General features: G+C 33.2%; 1 protein-coding gene across 1 annotated transcript in view; it reads left to right on the top strand.

Annotated features, from left to right (window-relative positions):
• The window catches only part of LOC150100629 (ubiquitin carboxyl-terminal hydrolase 3-like), a 301152-nt gene that overhangs the window by 32430 nt on the left and 242841 nt on the right, over positions 1–25881 (top strand). The window contains exons 3-4 of the mRNA XM_090401701.1: positions 12292–12378; positions 18055–18132. Coding sequence (XP_090257827.1) covers positions 12292–12378; positions 18055–18132 — 165 coding nt within the window. The remainder of the gene's footprint in view (positions 1–12291; positions 12379–18054; positions 18133–25881) is intronic.

The raw sequence follows: 25881 nt of genomic DNA, 5'->3' as shown, positions 1-25881 counted from the left end.
TCGGTTCTCCGCATTCCTTTAAAGGCTATGTGGAGGTCTCCTCTCAGTTATACAGCTTTGACCCTTAAGCACCCCTATTTAAAAGAAGAACTTTAAAAGAAGATATTTTAAAGTGTAATTTGAAAAATGGAAATATACAGTGGAGAGTATATTATGTATATCATCATTAAATGTATACAAAACTGGTAATATTCAGTACCAATTTGCTAAATTCCCATTTATTACAAATACAGCCATTGTATTAGAGAAAATATATTTATGAAACTTGTGTGTGTGTATGTATGTATATATATATATATATAAATTATTACTATTAAAGAAACAGAGTAGCTTCTGTTTTACTTCTAATTATATGGACATTATGCAGTCCAGGAGCAAGTGGAAATGTTATTTTTTCTAAGAGACTGAAAAACTTGTCAAGTAATAAAACAAATATTGACATTTTGTAATTGTTACTTAATTAAGCAATGGATACTGCATTTTTGTTCTGAATAAATATTTGTTTAAGAAAACACTTAAATTGTTCATGACTCAATAAGTGGACTATATGCTTTACTTCCATGTTGAGAAGTAAAGAAAAAAAAAAGAGAAGCAAAATTAAGAGGAATGAAACTAAGTAAAACAGCATCAGAATATACATTTTCGGACAGTATAGCAAAACTTGTCATAGTAATCTTCACATGCTCTTCAAAGTTCAGATTCATATTTATCTGCTTGAATGGACAGAATTTTTTTTTTTTTTTTAAAGTCCATTCCTTTGCATTGAGAATGACAGAATCCTATGAATAAGTTTTTATACTGGGGGGGGGGGGGTATAAAAGAAATTTCTGCATTAAAGTAGACAGTTTCAGCCATTTTCTATATATCTCTGATTGAGTTGAACATGTGTACATGGCCACAGAGCTGAGATTTCTGCTTTAATCTTTTACGTATGCTTTATTTTAGTTTAGTTTTGTTGCCATTAAATGTTTACAATTATATTAAATTAACACATTTAAATTTCTTGATTTTTATTGCTTCACAAGGTTACATTAAGGTTTTAATAAGATAAGTAAAATTAAATTTTTTTAATGAAAGTTGAAATTTTTAGTAAGTTGAAATTTAATGAAAAATTTTATTTATTTATAAAAATATTCTAATTCTATCACTTAAACTTCACAATTTATAATTGTGTGATTTTTCAGTGAGACAAAATATCATAATGAGAGGAAAACTAATATCAGCCAACCAGTAAATTGTGTGGAAGCAATATGTGTAATTTTCTTATTCCATATAAGAAATTCAAGACTGTCTCTCATGTTGTTAGTGACATTCAAAGGTGTATTACCTTTGTGTCACTGTCATTGACCTACATAATTCTGATGTAACTAGCATTATGCACAAGTGAAGAGCATTTTAATCTTTTTAGCATGTATTTAAAAAAAAAAAAAAACATTTTATTTTATAAAGTATCTTTCAATAATTATTTACTTTTATATAGAAAGTCACGATTTAAAAAAATGGTATAGGGCACATTGCTTCCATACAATTCCACACTAGGTCAAATACAGGACTAATTAGTGTTTTAGTCCTGTATGCATGTAAACTCAGTTTGTATGCATGTAAACATCAATTATCTCTGTATTTACAATAATGATGCTTACCATTTGCTTTATTAACTGACGTAGTTGATAAATTATATAGAAATTATTTTCATCTCTAAGCATATTCCTCCTATTTGAAGAATCAACTATTAAAAATTGCCCATGCAAGTCAAAAGAGTTATTTCAGCTTGTCTTTGGTTTGTTTGATTACTTGAGAAATTATTTTTCTGTACTGAAAAATAATTTCTCAAGTGATTACTTTTTCTGATTTCTGTACATATTATATATAATTTAAAATTTAATATAAAAGAAAAGTTAATATAAAATATAATTTAAATTATATTTTATATTTTTATTATTATAATTATGGCTATTATAGCCTGTTTTTGTTTACGAGTATCCCTTATTTTAAATACATTGGCTATTATTACTCAAAAAAGAGTATATATATTTTAGGGCATTATGGGTGAGTATAGAAGGCAATTATAGCAGAATAAAAGAGGTGGAAAAATTTTGTACATACCTTGTTTTGATACTAGGATGTCTTACAATGTCATGGTCCTGCTGAAGGTTGTTTATAACAAGGGGGGAAGGGAGCATGGGGGGTGTTTTGATGCGGGGGAAAAATAAATTTGGAAACCCGGGTTTTGTATTAATAATATATATATATTATTGTGTTTAAGGGCGCTTTGGGGAGGAGAAGAGAAGGGAATGGGTTTACTTATGGGGGAAACTGGGGCAGGTAAACCCTTCCCCTTCACCCCCCCCCCCTTAAACACAATAATATATATATATATATATTATTAATACAAAACCAGAGTTTCCAAATTTATTTTTCCTGCATCAAACCCCCCCCCCCCCCCATTATAAACAACCTTCAGCAGGATCATGACATTAGAAGACATTCTAGTATCAAAACAAGGTACGTACAAAATTTTTCCACCTCTTTTATTCTGCTGTAATTGCCTTCTATGCTCACCCATAATACCCTAAAATATATATGCCCTTTTTTTGAGTAATAATAGCCAATGTATTTAAAATAAGGGACACTCCTAAACAAAAACAGGCTATAATAGCTGTAATTATAATAATAGTGTTTAAGAGGAGTAGCATGGGAATTTTCCCAGAAACTATACTTAATTATAAAAACTATACTCAAATTATACTTAATTTATATTTTTATATAAAAATTCAAATATATGTCCCACTCTAGTATTTGCCAATGATATTCTCATCTAATCTCATCACAAAGCATAAACGCTTTGTGCTTCTCATGTAAATGCTGCATGTGAACCATAGCTATTGTTTATTTGACCTTTGTGCTTTCCATATTTAAATTTATATGAATTGATAAATGAAAGTATTCAAAGTTGTCCTACAATTAATTGCATTGGACCAATTAAGATGAATGCTGATGCACTATACACTTAAAAAACTTTAACTTTCATACATCAATAAAAATGCAATGATGCGATCAAATTGGCGTGAATTTTGTAGTGCAGGTTGAATATATTTTATATAAATATATCTATATGTATTTTATTTTAATGGACCTCTGCATAACATGCAACTAAAGTAATATTAAAAGATGTCCTAATTAATGTCATTGTTCAGCTGGTGCAAAAATAGTAAAAAAAAGAATCTTCTGCACTTTGTTTCAAAAAAATAGAAGCCATTGTGAACAAAACCTGATTCTGTAAAGATCATGTTTCATTAAGAAAATACTGCATGTTATTTGAAAAGTAAATACATTTATGGTAAATATTTGTTAGTAGTTTTGATATGTTAGCATTTTTGAAGTAATTTTTACTATTGTTTTATATGCGGATGGAGTAGGGTGGCCAGACGTACCCCATTTACTGAGTTAAATTTATAAAATACCCCTTTTGTAAAATCTTAAATGGGGTACGAAAAATACCCCTTTTTGGTGTTTCGGACATGATATCCATTTTTCAGTTTTCTGTACTAAATAAATAAATATTGACTATTGCATTTACTGTGAATGCCACCAAGTAAGCAAAATGTAAACACTACAAGTCATATAATACCAAGTTTAGTTGATTATATAAGAAGAAAACTAGCTGCAGGTAAATATTTTGTTTAAAAGCATTCTCAAAGACTCGAAAAACAACTTTGTAGCCTACTTATGTAGATCGTTATAGGATATTTATATTATGTTTACTTTGTAATGCTTGGCACCTGTCACAGGCCCGATACGAAGTGGGGGGGTGGAGTATGGGCTCCCCTGGTCACTACTTGAGATATTTTTTATTTCATTGTATTAATGTAAGGCAATAAATTCTATAAATACTACTTTAACGCTTTTCACAGAATGTCCTTTTCATCGTCATCAAATACGGAAGAAGAAACAATAGAGGTTAAATCAAGAGAAAAAAAAGGAGATAAAACATCAGAATTATTTCAACGAGGAGTGGCAGAAAACTTATGCCTGGGTGATTAAAGCAAGAACTGTTGATAAAGTGAGATGTTTATGGTGCAATTGTGAATTTTCCATAATAAATGGAGGTGTTTAGGACCTTAAAAAGCATATGCTAATAATAAGCATAAAAAAGGGAAAGTATTAGCTAGTAATCCAACTTTAAATTAATTTTTTATTTCTTCGACGGTGTCATTAGTTTCGACTGAAGAACAAAAGACTTGCTGCCGAAGCTATCCACAGTGAAACATGTGCATAGCTATCAATCATCAGATTGCATGAGTTCATTATTCAAAACATTATTTAGTGATTCAAAAATCTCTTCTCAATTGACATGCATGCGAACAAAAATATCTTAAATAATAACAAATGTTTTAGCAAAAGACCGTGTATCTACAGTTGTCGAGAATTTAGGAGAAAACCGGCCATTTTCAATTGCAACAGATTCATCAAATAAAGGAAACATTAAAATGTTTTTCTTTAATGTGTAGATATTTTTCTAAATCTAGTAGAGGAGTTCAAACAAAACTTTTGAGTTTCTTTAACAGCCAGTCAGAAACTTCAAAGGATATTTCACTTTGCTTACTTCAAAAGTTGAAGGAGCTGAATTTAAATCCCGAGAACATTGTTAGTTTTTGCGTTGATAATGCTAATATAAATTTTGGTAATAATCAGAGTGTATTTACAGAATTAAAGAAATTTAATAAGGATTTAATAGATATGGGGTGTCTTTGCCATATCTTTCACAATGCAACAAGAAAAAAAGCTACAAGCTGTTTAAAAGTTGATATAGAATGTGTAATTTTAAAAACATATAAATGAATTTAGTTCACATAGTAAAAGGTTAGAAAATATAAGAACATTATGAATTTTGTGACATAGAATATTCGGATCTAATGCATCATGTTCCTGCAAGATGGTTGTCACTCCTTCCAGCAGTAGATAGGCTAAACAAAAATTTTGAGCCAGTGAAAAACTATTTTCTATCTTTGGAAAAATGTCCACCTATTTTACAAGATTTTTTTTTCGAACGAATTAACTAAAGTCTACCTTTCTTTTCAAATGCAGCAACCTGTGTCCATAATGTAATTTGTAATCTAGAGCAGGATGGTCCAATTATAATAGAACTATTTAACCTAATGGTCAATCTAAGAAACTCTCTACTTTCTAAATTAAATGATCATTTTTATGGATTCGTTGCTATACAAAAATTGAAATCTTGTCGCAGACCAGTAGAGATAAATTTGTTTAAGAAAAGGGCAGACGATTTTCTGAAAACTTTAATTCGGTATATTGAAAAAAGATTTAGTTTGAAAATAATAAGTATGAGTATGAAATGGCACATTTTGATCTTTTCTTAAAAGTTATAGATTTATTTGAAAATTCCAATATTAATATTGATTTGCTATATGAAGAGTACGTCCTGTTAAAATCGTTCCATAAAAATATTGACACAAAAGAACTCAAAAATATCACAGATATTTGGATAAAATTTTTAAATGCATACAATGTACCTAATATTGAAAAAATTATTAATTTTGTTTTCGCTTTGCCTCACTCAAATGCAATGAGTGAGCGAGTATTTAGTTTAATGTTCATCTCTTGGAAAAAGGATAGGAACAGATTAGACCTAAAAACTATTGTTATGTTGTTGTTTCTTATATATTTTACCTCTATTGTTCTCCTTGTGTCTACTGAGATCTGGCTTCTAAACTGACTTTCTGGGGCCGTTTCTCTCTTCAAGTTCTGACGAAATTTATTTGTTAATGCTGTGCCAGTCAGAATTCTAGGATAGAAATTCTTATCCGAAGAAACTTTCCCAGAATTCAAATAATACCTTATATAGATTAAGTAGTTAGGTAGATTGAGTTCTCAGTATACAGTCATGGCCTTGACAATCTTAAATTCCCCCTTTTTCCTCTAAACATAGGTTCGATATTTTCGTGAGTGGTAAAATTCAATCTCTTACTCAGACAAACTCAGGTATACATGGGAAAACATTTATTATTTATCTAAGAACATTACAATTTAAATAGCACATATAATCAAGCAAATCAAGGTTAATACTAAAATACAAGTAAAGCAGGGTAATAATAATCAAATAGACAGGATATTCAAAAACACACTTATGTTCATCTATATCACAAACATGGATGTTGGTATTAAACTAGAATACTGCTACTAATGACTCATACACATTAAACTTGGTCTAGACAACTTATGAACGTAGACTACCAGTCCAATTCGATTAACATAACTCAGGAAACTGTCTCAAAAATCTCTCTTCTTTTCTAAACTCTGTCCATTTTACACCTTCATTGCCAATAGATAACACATAAAAGGGAAGATTTGTACATTACCACCTTGTTAAATATTCTCTAGATCCTTCTGTCTGTTCTTTGTTATAGATTGTCCCTCTGCACGATGGATTGCCGCCACGTGGGAGTCACGTGCTCATTCCAAATTAGCCACTGGTTTCTTCTGGGCTTACGAACTTTTCGCATCACTGCTTCTAACACGATTTACCTTTAAAGGAATCCTTTGCTGCTTTCTCATCAGATAGATCCACACTGATGGTCTAAAACTCAAACACTGCCATCATCTTGTGCTATATTTTCTTTGATTCGTGTCGCTCAGCAACAGGAAACATGCTGCCGCTTTGCCGTCTTCACATGTCTTGTTGGGTATCAGGCATGCTGATCTGCTTGGGAACTTTGAGCAGGAGACCCACGGGGAGGGCACATGCGACTGGGGAACATCACAGGAACCAAGAGAAAAATGTAAAAGGAAACAAAAAAACCTCCCTCAACGATGTGAATCCATTTTAAACCCCATTATAGCTCCCTCTTTCCGCACTCCAAACTCGTCTACAACGCTCTCCCATTTGCTGTCACCAAGTGATGTTAGCTTCTTGCTGTACGCACATTGCTTTTTTCAGGGAATGCGAATTTCTTGCCCCTTCCACGAATGCCTACTCCTCGCTCATTACGTCATCTTTGGTGGTCAGGCTGCAACCTTTGAACTTTTGTTTGCATGATGATACACGACTTTATACATGGCATATTTTTGACAAATTAAGATTCCATCTATTTTAGGCAATAATCTTAAACATAGTACAATTTAATATTTATTTCCTCTCTTGATTTCATTTTAATTTAAGATTCAACCTCTTCTTTTATATTTTAATTCCTTTTTAAGCAAAGTTAATATCTGCATCTTCGCATATTATGTCTGCTTTGCTAAGAGTACAAATGTGCTTTTACTTGATATTGTTCTCTTGTTAAATCTTGAATGGAGCAGTTCTATTCTTGATAGAGCCATCATTCAAGATCTAACACTGTTGAGGGAGAATTACTGGTGAAAACCAATTACAGTATGTCATGCAAAGAATTTTATGCAGTTGTATTAAAGAAATGAAAAATTGCTAAAAGAAATTCGCTTGAATAAAAAATATTGTTAGGTAAAATACTTCTCTTTTGATAAAATAAATCAGATTTACTGAATTTATATTGTAAATGATTATGCAAAGCATATCATGAGAATATTTCTAAAAGTTTACATTAGTATTCATAACTGCCAAAATAAAATATTTAAATTTTGTTTAAAGACTTGCTAATCTGAGGTACGCTGATGATACAGTACTCCTTTGTAATGACATGGAAGAACTAGGACTAATTCTTGACAAAGTTAACAAGATCAGTAATAACAGAGGACTTCAACTCAATTCTAGCAAGACGAAGATCATGGTTCTCAAAGGAAAAACAAACAGAGAAGCTCTTGAGAAACAAATGTATCTTAATGGAGAAAGAATTGAGGAAGTCAGCAAGTTTGAGTACCTGGGATCCATTATTAATGTGAAGAATTGCTGTTCAGAAGATGTCAGAAAAAGTTTAGGAATGGCTAAAACAACAGTCAGAGACCTGTCTAAAATCTGGAAGGATGGATCTATCTCCACGGGAACAAAGCTGAGGATTTTAGATGCAGTTGTTTTTCCAAGAGCAACTTATTGATGCGAGACTTGGAACCTAAAGAAGTCAGATAAGAAACAGATCTGCTTTTGAGATGTGGTGTTATAGAAGGCTGTTGAGGATATCATATACTGAAAGGCATATAAATGAATGGGTGTTAGAAAAGATTAGTAGAGCTTTAAGGCTCCTTAAGGATATTGACAGAAGAAAGTTAAATTATTTTGGACACATTGGAAGGAGGACTTCTCAGAACAGTAATAGAAGGTAAAGTTCCTGGAAAAAGAGGCAGGGGGTAGACCATCAATGAGATGGATGGATGGCATGTGTGGAGTGACTGATCTTCAGAGAGTTGAGGCTGCCAGAAAAGCAAACGACAGGACTACATGGCAAGGCCTGGTGTGGAACATCATCGAGCATCGGAGTGACCATACGGCATCTGTAGATACCCAGTGAACATAGAGAGAGAGAGACTTGCTATGAATTTGACTATTTGTACCAAAATTTGACCAACTCTGTTTCATGCATCTGTATATTGTGAAAATCTACAAATATAGAAATAAAATCTTATTATAATTGTTCATTCTTTGTTTGATAGTGCGATTATCCCTAAGGCCAATAATGAATACCCCAAAATCTACATATATGATATGATACCCCCAAAACCAAATTTTTAATCTGGTCACGTTAATTCTCTTGTAAACAGTATGAAAATAAGATATATACTGAAGTGCTTAATAGATACAAGAAGTGACCACAGACTAGTAAAGGCAAAAGTGTGGATCATCAAAAAATGAGAACGAAATAAGCTCATAAGAAAAAAGTCCAATTTAGTGAATCTACAAAACCTCTACCACAATAAAAGCTGTTAGAGAATCACTCAAAAATGAACTAAAAAAGTTCATTTTTGAGTATCACACAGCTACTACCATCGATGATGCTAATGAAATCTTAACAAAATCTATCTTGAATTGTGCACTAGAAATAGGAAGTGTAAAAAAGGCACCAAAGAGAGGAAAAACTAAGACAGGAAACCTTAAATCTAATGAAGAAAAGAAGAGACATGAAAAGAGATTTGAATGACACCAGTAAAATAGAATATGCAGAAATTTGTAAAACTATACGTAAAAGGATGAAACATGAAATTAGATCGTATACTAGGAAAATTAAAGGAACAATAGGAATATGAGGGTCTAAGACGAACATTATCAGTTAGAATAAAGGAAATAGCTGCTGTAAGAGGAAAAAATGATGAACTTACAAAAAAAATAGAGATGCAATAATGAAAAGAATTCAGGAATTTATACTGAACTCTAGGAAGACAAAGATCAAGACATCCAAGAATCATCTATGGACAACTCGAGTGAGGAAGAACACGATACACCTGAGATTTTACAAGGTGAAGTGGAAATGGCACTGCAGGAAATGAAGAATGGAAAAGGCTCCAGGAGAAGATGGAATTATGGTAGACTTCTTAAAACTGGGAGGAAGCCCTGTCATCAAACAGCTGACTAAACTCTTTAACGAATGCCTAAAACAGAGAAAAATTCCAAAAAATTGGAACAGTTCACTTCTTTAAAAAGGGCAATAAGGATGAAATTAAAAACTACAGACCTATAAGTCCTACTCCCCACCATATCCTGTGAACAAGCTGGATTTAGAAAGAATTGCAATACTTTGGACCATATTTGTACATTAAGACAGCTAATTGAAAAATCAGTTGAATACAAATAAAACCTTATATCTGGCCAATAGACAATGGAAAAGCATTTGATTCAGTTAAAACATTTGCAACACTAAAAGCACTTGCAACCCAAGGAACTGATAAGCCATATATTTAAACACTAAAACATATTTACAATAATGCAACTTCTGTAATTAAATTATACAAAAACAGTGAAAAGTTCCCAATACAAAAAGGCATCTGGCAAGGTGACACCAAATCTCCCAAATTATCACCCTGCACTAGAGGAAGTCTTTAGAAGCCTTGATTGGGAAACAGAAGGAATAAACATAAATGAAGAAAGACTGCATCATCTGAAATTTGCGGATGATATTGTCCTAATAGCAGATAATCTTGAAGATCTGGAAGAAAGGCTAAATCAGCTAAATGAAGCCTCCAGAGTAATTGGATTAAAAATAAATAGAGAAAAAACAAAAATAATGATGAATAAATACATAAACCATAGAACTGTCAAAGTTGAAAACCATGAAATAGAACAAGTTAGTTCATATGTATATTTGGGCCAATTGTTATCCTTTGAGGATTGCCAGAGAAAAGAGATTGAACGAAGAATTCATCTTGGATGGATGGCTTATGGGAAAATGAGACACATATTCAGAAGTAACATCCCTATGAGTCTAAAAAGGAAAACTTTCGACCAGTGCATTACTTCCTGTCCTAACATACAGAGGAGAAACATGGACTTTAACAGAAGCCCTAAACAAAAAGCTGAGAACAACACAACATCGCATGGAGAGAAGTATGCTAAAAATAACATTAAGAGATAGGAAAACAAATACCTAAATAAGATCTCAAACAGGTGTAATGGATATTGTAAAATACATTAAAGGCTAAATGCAGATGGGCTGGCCAGATGCAGTGATGGGAGATGGACTAGAAAAACAACAGAATGGAGACTAATGGATGGAGTAAGACAAAGAGGAAGACTGAGAAGAAAGTGGAGGGATGAACTGGAACAAATTGAAGGAGTGAGATGGATGGGAGAGGCAGAAAACCGAGTGGTCTGGAAAATCATGGGGGAGACCTTCATCCAACAGTGGTATGAAAATAAACTGTAATCAAAAAATTTAGTTTGAATAGTTGGCTAAACATGGTTGTGCCACTGTTTAAAGCACTGGTCAGCCACAACTGCACACTTATTTTAAATAAATCTTTACAAGAAGAGTACTTTTTTTTTTTTGATAATAAAACTGAGGCTGTGATTATTATAAAACAATGCCCTACAGTGTACTTTCTGGGAAGTGTTTTTTTTTTTTTTATGTATAAGAAAATATAACAAGAAATCTATTTCAAAAAATCAGAATAATTTGAACTTTTTATAATATCCTAAAACTAATGCTAGGAAAGAACTTGACATTGTCAGCATCCAGGAATGCGTTAGCAGAGCTAATCTCAGATGGTATGGTCACTTAAATAGAATGGGAGAGGAAAGATTAGCAAAACAAGTGTTCTCTGCCAGGTTGGCAGGAAAATGACCAAGATATAGGTGGATTGATACGGTACAAAGTGCCTTAGACGATAGAAATGTAAGATCTGATAATGTTGGAGTCTTGACAAGTAACAGACTGATTTGGAGGAAAATTGTAGATAGGAAGTTAGTAATGATGTAATTTTTTCATGTAGTACTGTCATATCCTGTACACCCCTTGAGGGTACATGGCAGGAATTTGATGATAAAACTAATGCAGCAACTAAGAAGGAAAAAAGGTGGCTAGAATAATAATGATAAAAAAAAAAGAGAAAAATCCAGTTTCATAGGCACCAACTTCAGTTAGTATGGCAGTGTTATTTTATTTCTGTTCTCAAAACAGAAAAATGAAGTGATATATTTTGATGCTAAAATGTGAAAAATTTCAGACAAGTTATTTATAGCTGAGGTCTTTGTGAAAAGAGAGAATAAATATAATTGAAATATCTCAAAAATAAACAAATTTTGAATTGATCTGTGTATGTACCAAAGACATTTTCAGCAGATATTTACAGTTAAGAATTGGATACTATCACTAAAATGAGCACCCCCACCGCTCCCAAATTGCATTTTTAAGCTAAAACATCCCAGTCCTTTTGAAATATTAGAATAAAATGTTCTATTTTACTAATTTGAAAGAACAAAGATTAATTTTTTATCTTCACACATGTGAAGTTCAGTTTTATCTCTTGCAAACCAACAAAATAAAGCAAAATCTTGCAATATTGAAAGACAGTTTTTCCTGCAGGAAAGTCCACGAAAAACAGTTCTTTTAATCAGGTGATTTCAATGGTTGCATCTCCATTATACCTAATCAGTTAATGGCTGATCATTATACCTAATCAGTAAAGGATTAATTGCAGAGCAAGATAATTACAAGATGAAAGACAGAAAGCTACTTATGTTTTGAAAACACGATTGGTTTCACGCATTTGACTCACTTCAGCCTTTAGGGAGGTTTAGTGTTTTTAAATATAATTAAACTTTTTTTGAAACTAAATAAATATAATACAGTAGTCCAGTTTGAATTATTTATACATGAAGGATTTTTTTTATACTAATTCTTATAAATTTTCTCTTGTGTGCAAATATAGATATGTTAATGGACATGCTAAAGCTCATCATGAAGAAAAAGAAGAGCACATGATTTGTGTGGATTGCAATAGTTATGCTGCATATTGGTGAGTTTTAGTACTGCATACATAATAGTTACATTTTAATGTTATATATTGATTGGAAAACACAACACTAGAAGGTACCAAGGATTGGTAGAAGGAAAAAAAATTCACCCATGTCTGTGATTTTACTATTCACATGATTACTGAATGAAACATTTATAACTCATAATACACAAAGTTATCTTGCATATTGACAAGATAACCAGACATGAAATCATTCTATCTCACTTCTGTCTTGACCTCAAAAGCAGTGGAACAGATTATCAAAGTGTGTGTGTGTGTGTGTGTCACTCATAAAAAAAAAAAAAACAAATAGGCTATTCTTTGTCTTTTGTGCTGTGAATGTAATATAATGCCCTTTGTCATTCTTTTGTGTCATATATGCTAGTTTTTTTTTTTTTTCCCCTCTGTAATGGCATTAAGGATTTTTTAGGTTTTAATTTTTTTTCAAGAATTCAAATTATCCAAAAGTCTTTGCACCCAGTTGTAGATTGCTTAAAGCAGGCATGGGCAACCTTTCCTAGTTCGGGGGCCAAATTATCATTCTGTCTCTGAGTCAAGGGCCGGACCAAATTATTACATAAAATAAATTAATATTAAATGGATTAAAACAAGTTGCTACTTCATATTTCATTTATTTATAATATAATGCTTTGGTATAAAGCTGTACATAAATTTTATAATATAATGAACGACTTAACAATTTAATGGGAAGATATAAGGAATATTTTTATGAGTTGCTAGAGTAGGAAAATGGTAACAATTTTTAGCTCATATCTGACTTTCCAACAATCTTAGTTTATTACAAAAAGCTTTGACATGTCCATGCAGTTCATGAACCAATTGTCCTTGTTTTTGCAATTTAAGATTCAGTTCGTTTAGTTATCTGGTGACATCTATAAGGAATGCTAAATCACAAACCCACTCATCATCTTTTACTTGGTTAATTGTGTTTCCTTTTATGTCCATAAAATCTGCAATGTCTTATCTCAGATCATAAAATCGTTTTAACATTTTACCTTTACTCAACCACCTCACTTCACAATAATAAGACACATCTTCATAATCCAAAAATAGATCTGCCAAATACTCCTTAAATTGGTGGTGATTAAGTGCATGTGACTTAATAAAGTTAATGGCTACTACAACTTCCATAACATTTGTGAATTTAATCGATTTTGCACACAGATTTTGTTAGTGGATAATGCAGTGAAAATTTGTTAAATTTTCTGGATGGATCTGTAGTTCTATTGCTCTTTCATGAACTATTCCAATTATTCCACATATGGGGGGATTGTCCATATGTGGCTTAAAGTATGATGTATTTTTCATGTGAATCCCATTCATAAAAGTTCGTTTTTCATTTTGATAAAGACATCAACTGTGCCAGGACACAGGTCACAGCAGTATCATAATTGGTTAGGAGGACAATCACAAACATCCATGCCCTTGGCAGGTTCACTTGCAGGTTTCGCCATACATTTTCACATTATGCAATGCAAAACAGTGATTGAATCTTATGAACCAACTGAAAGAAGCAGTTGGTTCATAAGATTAAAGACACCTTTGACCTAGTGCTAAGGGTATCACTTTTGGTTCAGGTCCTCTATCCATATTAGAATAGTCTAGACTTAATTAACAGTCTAGAAGGATAGATCCATCACCTTCTGAAAAAACTGAGTATTCTAGATGCAGTTGTTAAAATGTAAATTAAACTCCTGTCAGGAGATGGGAGGTTGTGCAGGAAAATAGACTAGCAGAGGGAATAGAACTTTGACTTCTTAAGCATACTGAAAGGGGTGCTTAAGGGACAAAGCTGTATAACTGAGAGGAGACCTCCACATAGCCTTTAAAGGAATGCGGAGAACCGACCAGGGCTTCTGACCTGCGGAGAACCGACCAGGGCTTCTGACCTAATGTCCAATCCTCACCTTCTCATGGTACACCATGTTGGGTATATCTGGATGCTGAACGAACGAGGATGGGCTAGCAATTTGGGATTTAGCCGACCAAATTGTATTCTTATTGGCTTAAATCAATATACAAAATGATGGTACAAACATGACAAAATTTCATGCTGGCTGGGGCGTCACCCAGTTAAACAAAGCCCACATTGCTTTAGCAGGGAACCAGGGCGAACAGCAAAAAGTCAGCTACTGGAACAAATCTGAACGCACACACCAACTCAACATCACCAGAGTTAAAGATTGGTACTATCAACACAAGAAGCCTGAATGGCAAAGAAATAGAGCTAGCTGAGGAATTAGACAAGTACCAGATCGACATAATAGTGTTGACTGAAACAAAAAAAGACAAAAAATGGTGAGATCTTTCTGAGCAATAAATACAAAATGTTATATTCAGGAAATGACAATCAAGGAAAAGGAGTAGCCATAGTATCCAACACAAAATACAAGTTTAATCTTCTTGAATGGCAGACACTCAGGTAGAGTGATGTGGGCTAATATCAGAATGGGGAATTGGGCACTGAGACTTATTTGTGCCTATGGTCCCATAGAAGGTTTTACTAAGGTAGAAGTGGAGAAATTTTTTGATGCTTTAGAAAAAGCAACTGACACAATGAAAAAGGAAAAGTTGGTCTTTTTTGGGGATCTAAATAGTAGAGTAGGAAATGATTGTGAGACATACAAAAATATTTTGGGAAAATTTGGAGAAAAGAGCAAAGCTAATAATAATGGCAAATATTTGTTGGATTTCAGCTCAGGACATGGACTGGTTATTACTAATACCATGTTTCAACATAAAAATGAGCACAAATTCACATGGAGAGAAGAGGCAAGGAATAAGAAAAGTCTCATTGACTGTTATTGTTGATAATGATGTTTTCTCCCTTGTGCAGGACACCAAAGTGTACAGAGGATTTGAAATTACAAGTGATCACTATTTATTCTTGAGCAGGATAAAATTGAATTTCATATTGAAAAGAATAACATGTAAGAAAATTTTAAAGCGAATAAAAGTTGAGCAGCTCTCAGATGTGAACTGTAGACTAAAATACACAAATATTATTGAAGAAAAAATGAAAGAGTTTGAGAACAGCAACCAAACCTTGGAGATTCAGTGGCAGGCCTTGAAGAAAACACTGATTGATTCTGCCAGAGAGGCATGTGGTGAGGTTGTGTGCAAGGATAAAAAAATCAGAACTCCCTGGTGGACACAGGAAGTTAAAGAGGCAGTGAAGGAAAAGAAGAAAGCATATCAAAAGTTCCTGGCAAATAAGTCAGCTTTTACTCTTACAGAATACAGAGACAAATGTAAGAAAGCTAAACAGTGTGTAAAACTAGCTAAACAAAAGTCATGGGAGGACTTTGGCAAGAATATAGAAAATAAATATCAAGAAGGTGGCAAAATATTCTGGAGGTTGTTGAAGAAGCTTAGGAATGGAGGAAAGAGTGCTGTAAAAGGAGTTAGAGATGATAAAGGTGACATGAAAACAGGAGAAAAAAATATCCTTGAAGTATGGAGTAATTACTTTGAAAAACTGCTAAATGAAACAAGCAGTGATGACAGCACAGTGGTAAAAAACAGTGACTAGGCATGTAGTCAGGAATACATATCCATACTTGAAGTAGAATAAGCCATCAAAGGCTTGAAATGTGGAATGGCAACAGGAGTAGATGATATTTGACAAGAAATGCTGAAGTATGGTGATATAAAAGTCTTGCAGTCGCTGCACTGCATAGTTCAGAAGGGCTGGACAGAGGGATGAAATCCCGATGATTGGAGTAGAGCTCTCATAGTACCCATATATAAAAAGGGAAATAAAACTGAATGTGAAAATTACAGAGGTATTTTCCTGCTGAGTGTTCCTGAGAAGATATATGCAAGTATACTTGAGAAACGGGTGAGAAGAATTGTGGAAGAAAAGTTTGAAGAACAAGCTGGATTCAGGACAAAAAGAGGCTGTCAGGATCAGATCTTCACTTTACAACAAATAGTTGAGAAAGCATGAGAATATAACAAAGATCTGTATTTAAGTTTTGTCGATCCGGAAAAGGCATATGACAAGGTGCCAAGAGAGAAGCTATTCAATACAATACAGTTACATGTCTATGGGGCATTATGTCAGGCAATACTTAGTCTTTATTTGAGTTGTAAGTCAGCAGTTAGAATTGAAGGGAGTACAGGAAGATGGTTTAATGTTAAATCTGGTGTGAGACAAGGATGTACATTATCCCCTCTGTTATTCATTATCTATATGGATCACATTACGAAGGAAGTGGTATTAAACATGATATCAAAATTGGAGATGTTAATGTCAGATCTTTGCTTTATGCGGACGATGTTATACTTCTAAATAAATCTGCTACAAGTTTGCAAGATTCCCTGACTAAATTGAATAACTGTTGTTATAGATATGGTATGAAGGTCAGCATTAAAAAGACAAAGACAATGAAAATAAGTAGAATTGTTGAAAATGTCAACTGTGTTGTGAACGTGGAACCTGTGGAACAAGTGAAACATTTCAGCTACTTAGGCATGATTTTTAGTGAAGATGGGAAATTAAATATGGAAGTAGACAACAGAATCAACAAAGCTGGTATGGTTGGAAGTCAATTGAATAAATTCATATGGAATAAGAGAGAAATTAGTCGGAACACTAAATTAGCTTTATACAAGACAGTGTTCAAACCAGTTTTAACTTATGGATCTGAGAGCTGGGTTAGAAGTAAAACGCTTGACCAAAGACTAGAGACCTCAGATATGAGAGTCCTGAGAAAGATTAGAGGTGTAAACAGATGTCACCAATAGCAATATCATATTAAAAACGAGGATATTAGGAAAGAACTTGACATCGTCGGCATACAGGAATGTGTTAGCAGAGCTAATCTCAGGTGGTATTGTCACTTAAATAGAATGGGAGAGGAAAGATTAGCAAAACAAATGTTCTTTGCCAGGTTGGCAGAAAAATGACCCAGAGGAAGACCAAGATATAGGTGGATTGTTACGGTACAAAGTGCCTTAGACAATAGAAATATAAGATCTAATAATGTTGGAGTCCTGACAAGTAACAGACTGATTTGGAGGAAAATTGTAGATAGGAAGTTAGTAATGATGTAAATTTTTCATGTGGTTCTAGCATATCCTGTACACCCCTTGAGGATACATGGCAGGAATTTGATGATATATATTACATCTGATATATAATCAATATCACTATTGAGGCATATCCTATTACTAAGTTTTCTTGGAACATAAATGAATGGATTTCACTGGGCTGACAATTTTGAATTTGACCAAAGTGTATACTGTATTGGCTAGGACTAAAACATGCACTATGATGCCACAATATAATAAAAAATTAGGCTGGTGGAGAGGTGCATTAAACAAGACCCCTGCAAGTTTTGTTTTTTGACCAAATTTCTTCCTCCATACACATTTCTTCAAAAGTTAGGAAGAAATGTGTAGGGAGATTTTGTAATTGTATTGGATTTTTTTTTTTAATTTCATAGCACATTGGTAGATATTAGTAGAAAGTTAATTATAAAAAAGTTCGACTCTGTTCTGAAAATCTTGTTTATGCTACTGTAGGGTACAAAAGCTTTCTACATTATGTCTGAAATTGCAAATCAGCTGATATATATAAAATTCCCATTTTATCATAATTTGTATTAAATTTATGCAACATTTTTCATGTTCTGATTTTTTTTTTTCTAGTTATATCTGTGATGACTTTGTAGTAAATGATACAAAAGATCTCAATCAGTTGAGAGAGAGATTGCAAGAATTGAATGAGTAAGTTCTTTTGCTTTTTTGTTAAATTTTACTGTGGATTTTTATTATTTATAAAATAATAACTAAGAATTTATTAAATCTTTCTTTCTTGATACAAGAACGTCATCAGGGAGAGAAGGGATAGGTTGATAGCATTCAGAACATATCACAAGACATGAAGCATTTACCATGTGTTTACTTACTCATATTTGAGTAAATAGGAGAATGTACACTTTTACAATTCAAGGAATACAATGGTTAGTTTTTGCAATTCAAACAGATGGTTACATAACTTGCTCATTATTTAAAAAAAAAACGACTAGTTAATTGTGATTACCTTCCAAAACTTGGAGCCAAGCATGCAGTCAGTTGGATTTAGATGATGTCATAAAGTTTTAAGGAAAAGACAAAGTTAGAATGGAATGCACAATCTTGCATTGATTCCATAGGATTCTGTGGCTATTGTCTGGCATGGGAAGCAACCCACACTTATCTAGCAGTCCTTTGATTCTAATCTCTGCAGAATGGTCTGTCTGTATAAAATAACAGTTGCTATGAACAGGATACATGACAGTACTGCTAGCATAGAAAGAAAGAATTTGGGAAAAACCTAATACTTGAATAAGCCTGACTAAAGTGTGTCATTAGCCTCACACATAAAGCATTTTCAAAAATGATGTGCACTGCATGGATGCTGAGGTAATTATGCTGCTACTCTTAATTGTTCATAGCATACCGAAAATGATATATGTATGAAAGAAAGAGATTTTCTGAATGCTTCAAGTAGAAATTGGCTATGGCAAGAGAAAGCTCTTCATGGTAGTAGTCTGCTTGTAAAGTTAGTTTTACAGACAAAATAACAAAAGTGAGTGATGAAATCAAACAATTTGACGTGTCTGGAGGAATTGCCTCTGACAGCTGAAGATTTTCAGCAAGTGATGTCTTCATAAATAAAGAGTGAATGACAAACTGCGTTTTCATTGGCAGTAAAGATAATTTTTTTTATTTTGGTCAAGAATTTTTTTTTTTTAATACAAAAAAAGAACAGCCAATAACACTTAATTTTGTTAGTAAGTAGGAGAGTCAGTACAGTCAATGATGGATTTAAGAGGAACACCTTTATATATTTTTGGGTGACTAGAAATGAGGAATTTTACTAAAATGTCTTCAGTTTTTTGATGGTATTCCTTTCCCAGCTGACAACCTCATTTAGTAGAGACTTTAGTTTGTTGATCTGGCTGTTAGTATGGTTATGATTAGTGGGATGGTTCTGTTGCATGAAAGAAGGGATTTAATTTAATTGTACTATTGAATATATGTCACTGTGTTCTGAGCATGAAATTGTTTATTTGATCATCTGATTTCTTTAGAAGTAATTATATCACTGAGCTTAGTTTCAATAAAGAGCAAGGGTTATATTCTTTTCTTTGATAATGTGAAAGAAATGAATCTCTCTTATTAAATATTGTGTACTTCGATTACAAATGATATCAGTTTGAATGGAGCAGCTAAGGCTGTCTGTGGAAGCAAGTGTATTATCTCAATTGTGTTCATTGTCTGGCAGGTTTGCCTCTTTTGCAGAATGAGAAACTAATGTTTCTTGGAGGAAGAACCTGCCATTTCTGTAATAGGACTGGCTTAGTCATCTTCAACTGAAAAGTCCTTATAAAGCTTTTTCACATCATTAATAATCTAGGAGACAATCTGCTTTACAATGAAGCATTTTGAAATGAAAGATAAAATGCTATTCTAAAGAAAATTCCTACAGCAAATTATTTCTGTGGTTCTTCTAATGAGTTCTCTATAGTAAGAGTGCTATAGTTGTTTTTTCTTTTACTTTGATCTTACGCAGTCCAATTTTAAACTTAAATTTAAAACATGATAATAAAAATTTAAAGGCAGTGAAATGTGTACAAGTATAAAGATAGCAAAGAAGAGGAAGAAAAGACCAATGAGGAAAATATATGATTTTGGTAGTAAGACTTATATGTTGGTTATTTGTAATGGTATTGCTTACGCACCTACAATGTACACCATATATTAATTAGAAAAAAACTTGATTAATATTTTCAATATTTCAGCAAAGTCAAATTACAATCATCAGGGAACAGGTAACAGATATGTAGTGCATGTGTGCATATAAGATAAGTATAACTGAAGTAGAACAATAAAAGGCAAGTTGAAAGTCCTAAATAGTGCCCCATAGTGGGCTGGGATAGGTGTTCTTAGCTGTTGTGCTGACATTTAAGGATGATTGCTTTCCAGATTTCAGGTAGTTTCCCACATTTGAGGAGGTATCCAAATCTCAAATTTGGTTGTATTAAACTACCTAACCCAAACCTATCAGGCCACCTGTAGTTAGGAAGGCCTTATCAAAAGGAATGGAAACAAACCCAGAAAAAGAAACCTTAAATTGGAACTTAGAATGGAAGGTGCCCAGATAACCAATTGGGATGAGAAGCATCAACCTAGAGTATACAGGATTGATAACTTTTTCAAAATAGATAAGCTGTCTTGTTTATAGAAATTAAAGATGAAAACAGAAACTTATGTGGAATTAAATTTAATAGATATAAAATTTTTGTCTAAATATCCAAGGTATTCTCACTATGTTAACAATGGAACACAAAATGCAGTAAAAGAATTAATTTTAAAAGTGTCACTACAGCATAAGTAAGACAGCAGATTGTTAGTAAATTCCTATTTAAAAAAAAAAAAAAGGTAATAATCAGAAATTTACATAAGATTGATACAATAATATTTTCCATAAAGGGGATAACCAAGGCCATCATATCTGTTTAAGTTCGGTTATTCTAGAAAGATCTCACTCAGAGGTTATTGTATAACCAGTCTACAAGGAATATGCTTTTATGTGAGTTCTAGTTTTTTTCCCCAAGAACCCTATTAAGTCATGTTCTGCTAGGCCATATTGCACAGGTTTTTGATACAAGATATATGATTGTGTTCCTTATGATAGACAGCTGCAGATCTGCCAGACTGCCTAAAGTAGCACAAAACACAAGAGCAAGGGATCTGGTAGACAGCTGGAAAGCTGAGTGGAGAAAGCTTGTTTTTAGGTGAGGAATGGAAAGTAGAAATCTTCTTGACAGGATGAAAGGACACTACAATATTAAAGAGGTCTTAGAATTTTAGCAATATGTTCAGAAATTCCTTTAATATGCTGAAATGGAATCAGAGAGATCTTCAGATCTAGACTGGTAGCCTAAAGCCGTGAAAAGCTTTCTTGATAAAAGGACTTGTTAAAACCATTTTTCATAAAGACAGATTTGATATAATTCAATTTTTGTTGCGGAAGGTCTTCACAACATTATGAGAATTGTTATGTGAATTCTTGATTATTATTTTGTATTAATTTAAAAAAAAAAGTTAAAAAGAATTTACTGACAGTTTGCTGTCTTACACTGTGGTGGCACTTTTAAAATTCATTGTTATTGAATGTGTGGAAAGGCTTATGTGTTCGTCGTACATGTTGATTGAATTTTAACGGTATAGATGCGAACACAGATTGATAAGAAAATAACTATTTATTGACTTAATTGCTAATATTTCGCTGGTATTCTATCCAGCATCTTCAGAGCACACAAAGTTTGTTACAGTAGTGAGACAACCACAATTCAGTATAACAATGAGACTAGTATGAACAATTGTAGCGTGCAACACAAAGACTAAAGTCCTAATTAGGTGCCATCTAAGATTTGGGGGGGGGGGGAAACGAGAGAGAAAGCTGGTATTAATTTGGTCTTAGGATGACTGTCTCCCAAATCTTTGGTAGATTTATACAGCCATACTTATTGAGATTTGGAGTATGTTTCAAGGCTTCTTTTTATTCTAGGAACAACCTCTCTGACTTGTAAAAGCTTCTGTGTTCATTGAAGAAGGTGTCCACACTGGATATATGATTGTGTTCAGACAGGGAGAACTGTGGACATCCACCTCAGTGAACACAAAAAATATATCAGGCACTTTCGCTATTGGCAAGTCGGGTCTAGCAGACTATGCTTTTGATACTCCTGCACACAGGATCGATTGGAAAATTGGAAAAAAACAGAAGTGCTGCACAGAAGCTTTTACAAGTCAGAGAGGTTGTTCCTGAAATCAACAGAAGCCTTGAAACATACTCCAAACCTCAACAAGTATGGCTGTATAAATCTACCAAAGATTTAGGAGACAGTCATCCTAAGACCAAATTAATACCTGCTTTCTCTCTCGTTTTTTTTTTTTTTCCCCTCAACTTAGATGGTGCCTAATTAGGACTTTAGTCTGTGTTGCACGCTACAATTGCTCATACTAGTCCCATTGTTATACTGGATTGTGGTTGGGTTGCTACTGTAACAAACTTTGTTTGTGTGCTCTGAAGATGCTGGGTAGAATACCAGCAAAATATTAGCAATTAAGTCAATAAATAGTTATTTTCTTATCAATCTGTACTCGCATCTATACCGTTTAAAATTCAATCAACATGCACGATGAACACAAGCCTTTTGATACGTTCAAGTGGCAGTGAGCAGGTCATGTTACAAGAAGTAACACTGAAAAAATGACAGATGATATATGAATGGCATCCTGGAAATGGAGAGAGCTATAGGGAGACTAAAGAGATGTTAGGAGAATGAGATTGAGATGGCTATAACTCCATGGCACAGAAAATTTCAATTGTTCAAGATCTGATAGAATAGGACCTGGGAGGAGGCCTTCAGCTTTCATCCAGCAGTGGACAGAAAATAGAAAAAAGTTGTCTCACTTGAAGAGCACTGAAACCCTAGATTGGTCAGTTTCAATTCTTTATTTGTGGCTTGGTTATTTAAAAGATATGTTATCTTTTGTCTGGTGAACCATCTGTTATGTAGGTTGTAAATAGGCCATCCACAGCTTGCAGATTCTAAGTCCATTGTTCCAAATCTCAACAAAAATGATGGCAAGTATATTTAAATCTCAGAAAGAGTGTGTATATCAAAATTAACTCATAAATCTTTGCTGTTGAGTGTCATGTTTTTAATTTTGTTTACAAAGTATAAATAAAATTAAGAAAAAATTATGTAGGAGGATGATGGTCTCCTTGCATGTCTTTGGTGGTTTCTTGGTTAGGTGATGATATATTTGATATTTTTGGCAGACAGTAAATTCTAGAAGTGGCATAATGGGTAATTGCTTTTTAACTGCATCTACCAGACACTAGATGACTAACTTAAATAACTTTTTTTGTTTTGTCTTTTTTATGCATTCTGATTAATATACAAGAAAAATTTGGAAACAACTCTAGATGGCTATGAAACATGAAGTTTGGCTCAGATATGTTGACAATATATTTATTTGGCTTCTGAAGTTTGGTGAAGGTAACTGGAGTTTGGTGGCTCCACAGCCACCAAACTTCAGTTACCTTCCATAGCCACCTGAACAAATAACATCCTTGCACTTCCATTTCTGTACACCTGTCGCATCTTTTTCCTCAGGCTGTCTGTCCTTCACCATATTGTAAGCTTACACATACACATGCTTGCCATTACATGCATACTCCTACTTCTATCCAACATAAATTGTGTTATCAGTAGCTTCAAAAAAAGTAACCTAAACAATCTACTTAGTCTTCAAAGAATGAATATCAAATAATTAAAGCATTTATAAAGAATGGCTATATAGTAGCAGAAAGATTAATTACAATAAGGCCCCAACTATAAGTTAAAGGAATATTAGAAGAAAAACAGAATACTGCACAAGTGCAACTTTTATACTACATTTAAACCATCCACAAAATTGAACACCTATTCAATCCGTCAAAAAAAAACAACAAAAGCCTGAGATGGTAATTGCCCAGATCTCAAAAAGAGTGATGGCCTTAGAATCTCCATAACATCTGCATCAAGAGAAAAAAAAAAGATATCATAGTTTATATGTCAAACAAGCTACCACTGAACAAATATGTAGAGCACTGGAACCCTGTACATCAACAGGGTTCCAGTGCTCTTCAAGCATAACAGCTGGAAATTTAAACTCCAGCCAGTAATTAGATGTGGTTTCATTTAATTTTTATTCATTTATTATTGATTCTTTGTGCATTTGTATGCATGCACAAAGAGTAAATAATGAATAAATGCATATTAACTTTTGATTTTGATTTGACTTTTAATTTTATTTGTTTCTCACCAGAGGGCAAGAAAGGATCAAATGTTGGAGGAAGTAGTAATGCTGTAGCATATTAGAATGAACTACAATGTATATCTGTGTAATGTAATGCATTCCTCTTTGTGTATTATGTGTACTGCACTCCCAGTGATGACCTTGATATGAAAGTGTTCAACAACAAAAAATTGTTTTATTTCAAGTTAAAGTTATTATTTCAACATGGTAATTTTCTTCATAGTTTTGTAACAGTGAAGCAATTAATTAGTTGGGAATATGTGGTTTCAAATTCTTACTATTTTGTATTGTATGCTAATATTTTCCTTCAGTACCAGGATAAGTATCAAGGTAAATGCCATATCATCATAATAGCTTGTTACTGAAACAAAGAAGATAAAAATAAGTGAGATTTTGCTAAGCAACAAATACAGGATGTTATATTCAGGCATTTCCAATCATGAGAAAAGGAGTAGTTATAGTATTCATTACTAAATAGGAAATTCTTGAATGTCGGACTGGGGAACTTATAGTGAAACTTATTTCTGCCCGTGGTCCCACAGAAGATTCTACTAAGGAAGAAGTGGAGAAATTTTTTTGAGGCAATTATGGAATGCAGCTGACACAAAAGACAGTCCTTGTTGGAGATCTAAACAGCAAAGTAGGAAACCAGACATATTGGGAAATTTAGAGAAAGATGAAAGCTAATAATAATGGTAATTGCATGCTGGATTTCTGTTCAGGACATAGACTAGTTATACTAATGACACATTTTTACATAAAAATGTGCACTTCTTCACATGGAGAGAAGATGCATGGAATGAAAAAAGTCTGAGTGTTATTGTTGATAGCAATATCTTCATGCTGATTAAGGACACAAAAGTATGCAGAGGATCTGAAATTGATCACTATTTATTGTTGAGCAGGATAAAATTGAATTTCATATTGAAAAGGAAGCATCTAAGAGAGTTTTAAAATGAATTATAGTTTGAGCATCTTTCAGAGGTGAAATGTAGATTCAAATATTTTCTTGAAAAAAACCATTTTTCAAGGAAAAAAGGAAAGAGTTTAAAAACAAGAACCAAACCTTGGAGATTCATTGGCAAACCCTGAAGAAAATGTTGAATTCAGCCAGAGAGGCATATGGTGAGGTTGATTGCAAGATAGAAAATTCAGACCTCCATGATGGACTCAGGAAGTTAGATGCAGCAAATGAAAGAAGTCAGTCAGCTTGTGCCCACAGAGAATAGAGAAAAAAAAAAATGTAAGCAAGTGAAGCATTGTGTAAAACTAGCATGACTATGTTGAGTGTTTCATTTTCAAACTGTTCCATATAGAAGTTAACCAGAAAGGAGGAAAGAGGGCAACTAATAGCAGTCCCATCCAGCTGTTTGTATATTTTTCCTTTCAATAGCAAATAACCTGCGTATATAGTGAATTTGATTAATTCATTTATGTCAGGAGTGAAATTTGACTTAATGAGGTTAAGGGTCTCTGTCAAATGTATACTAGTGAATAGTGAAGTAATACTAAAACTAACCACGTCAGAATCTGTCAGAGTTAGATTTTTATTAATGTTTTAAAGTGCAGAGACTTTTTAATAGATAAGGGAGAGTTGCCTGTAAGAGAGGAAAG

This window comes from Typopeltis vanoorti, chromosome 12 (assembly GCF_054136105.1).
Source record: "Typopeltis vanoorti isolate ZY-2024b chromosome 12, IOZ_Tvanoo_1.0, whole genome shotgun sequence".
Lineage (NCBI taxonomy): Eukaryota > Metazoa > Arthropoda > Arachnida > Uropygi > Thelyphonidae > Typopeltis > Typopeltis vanoorti.
Note: the sequence above shows the minus strand (reverse complement) of the source record. Positions and strands in the feature narration are given on the sequence as shown.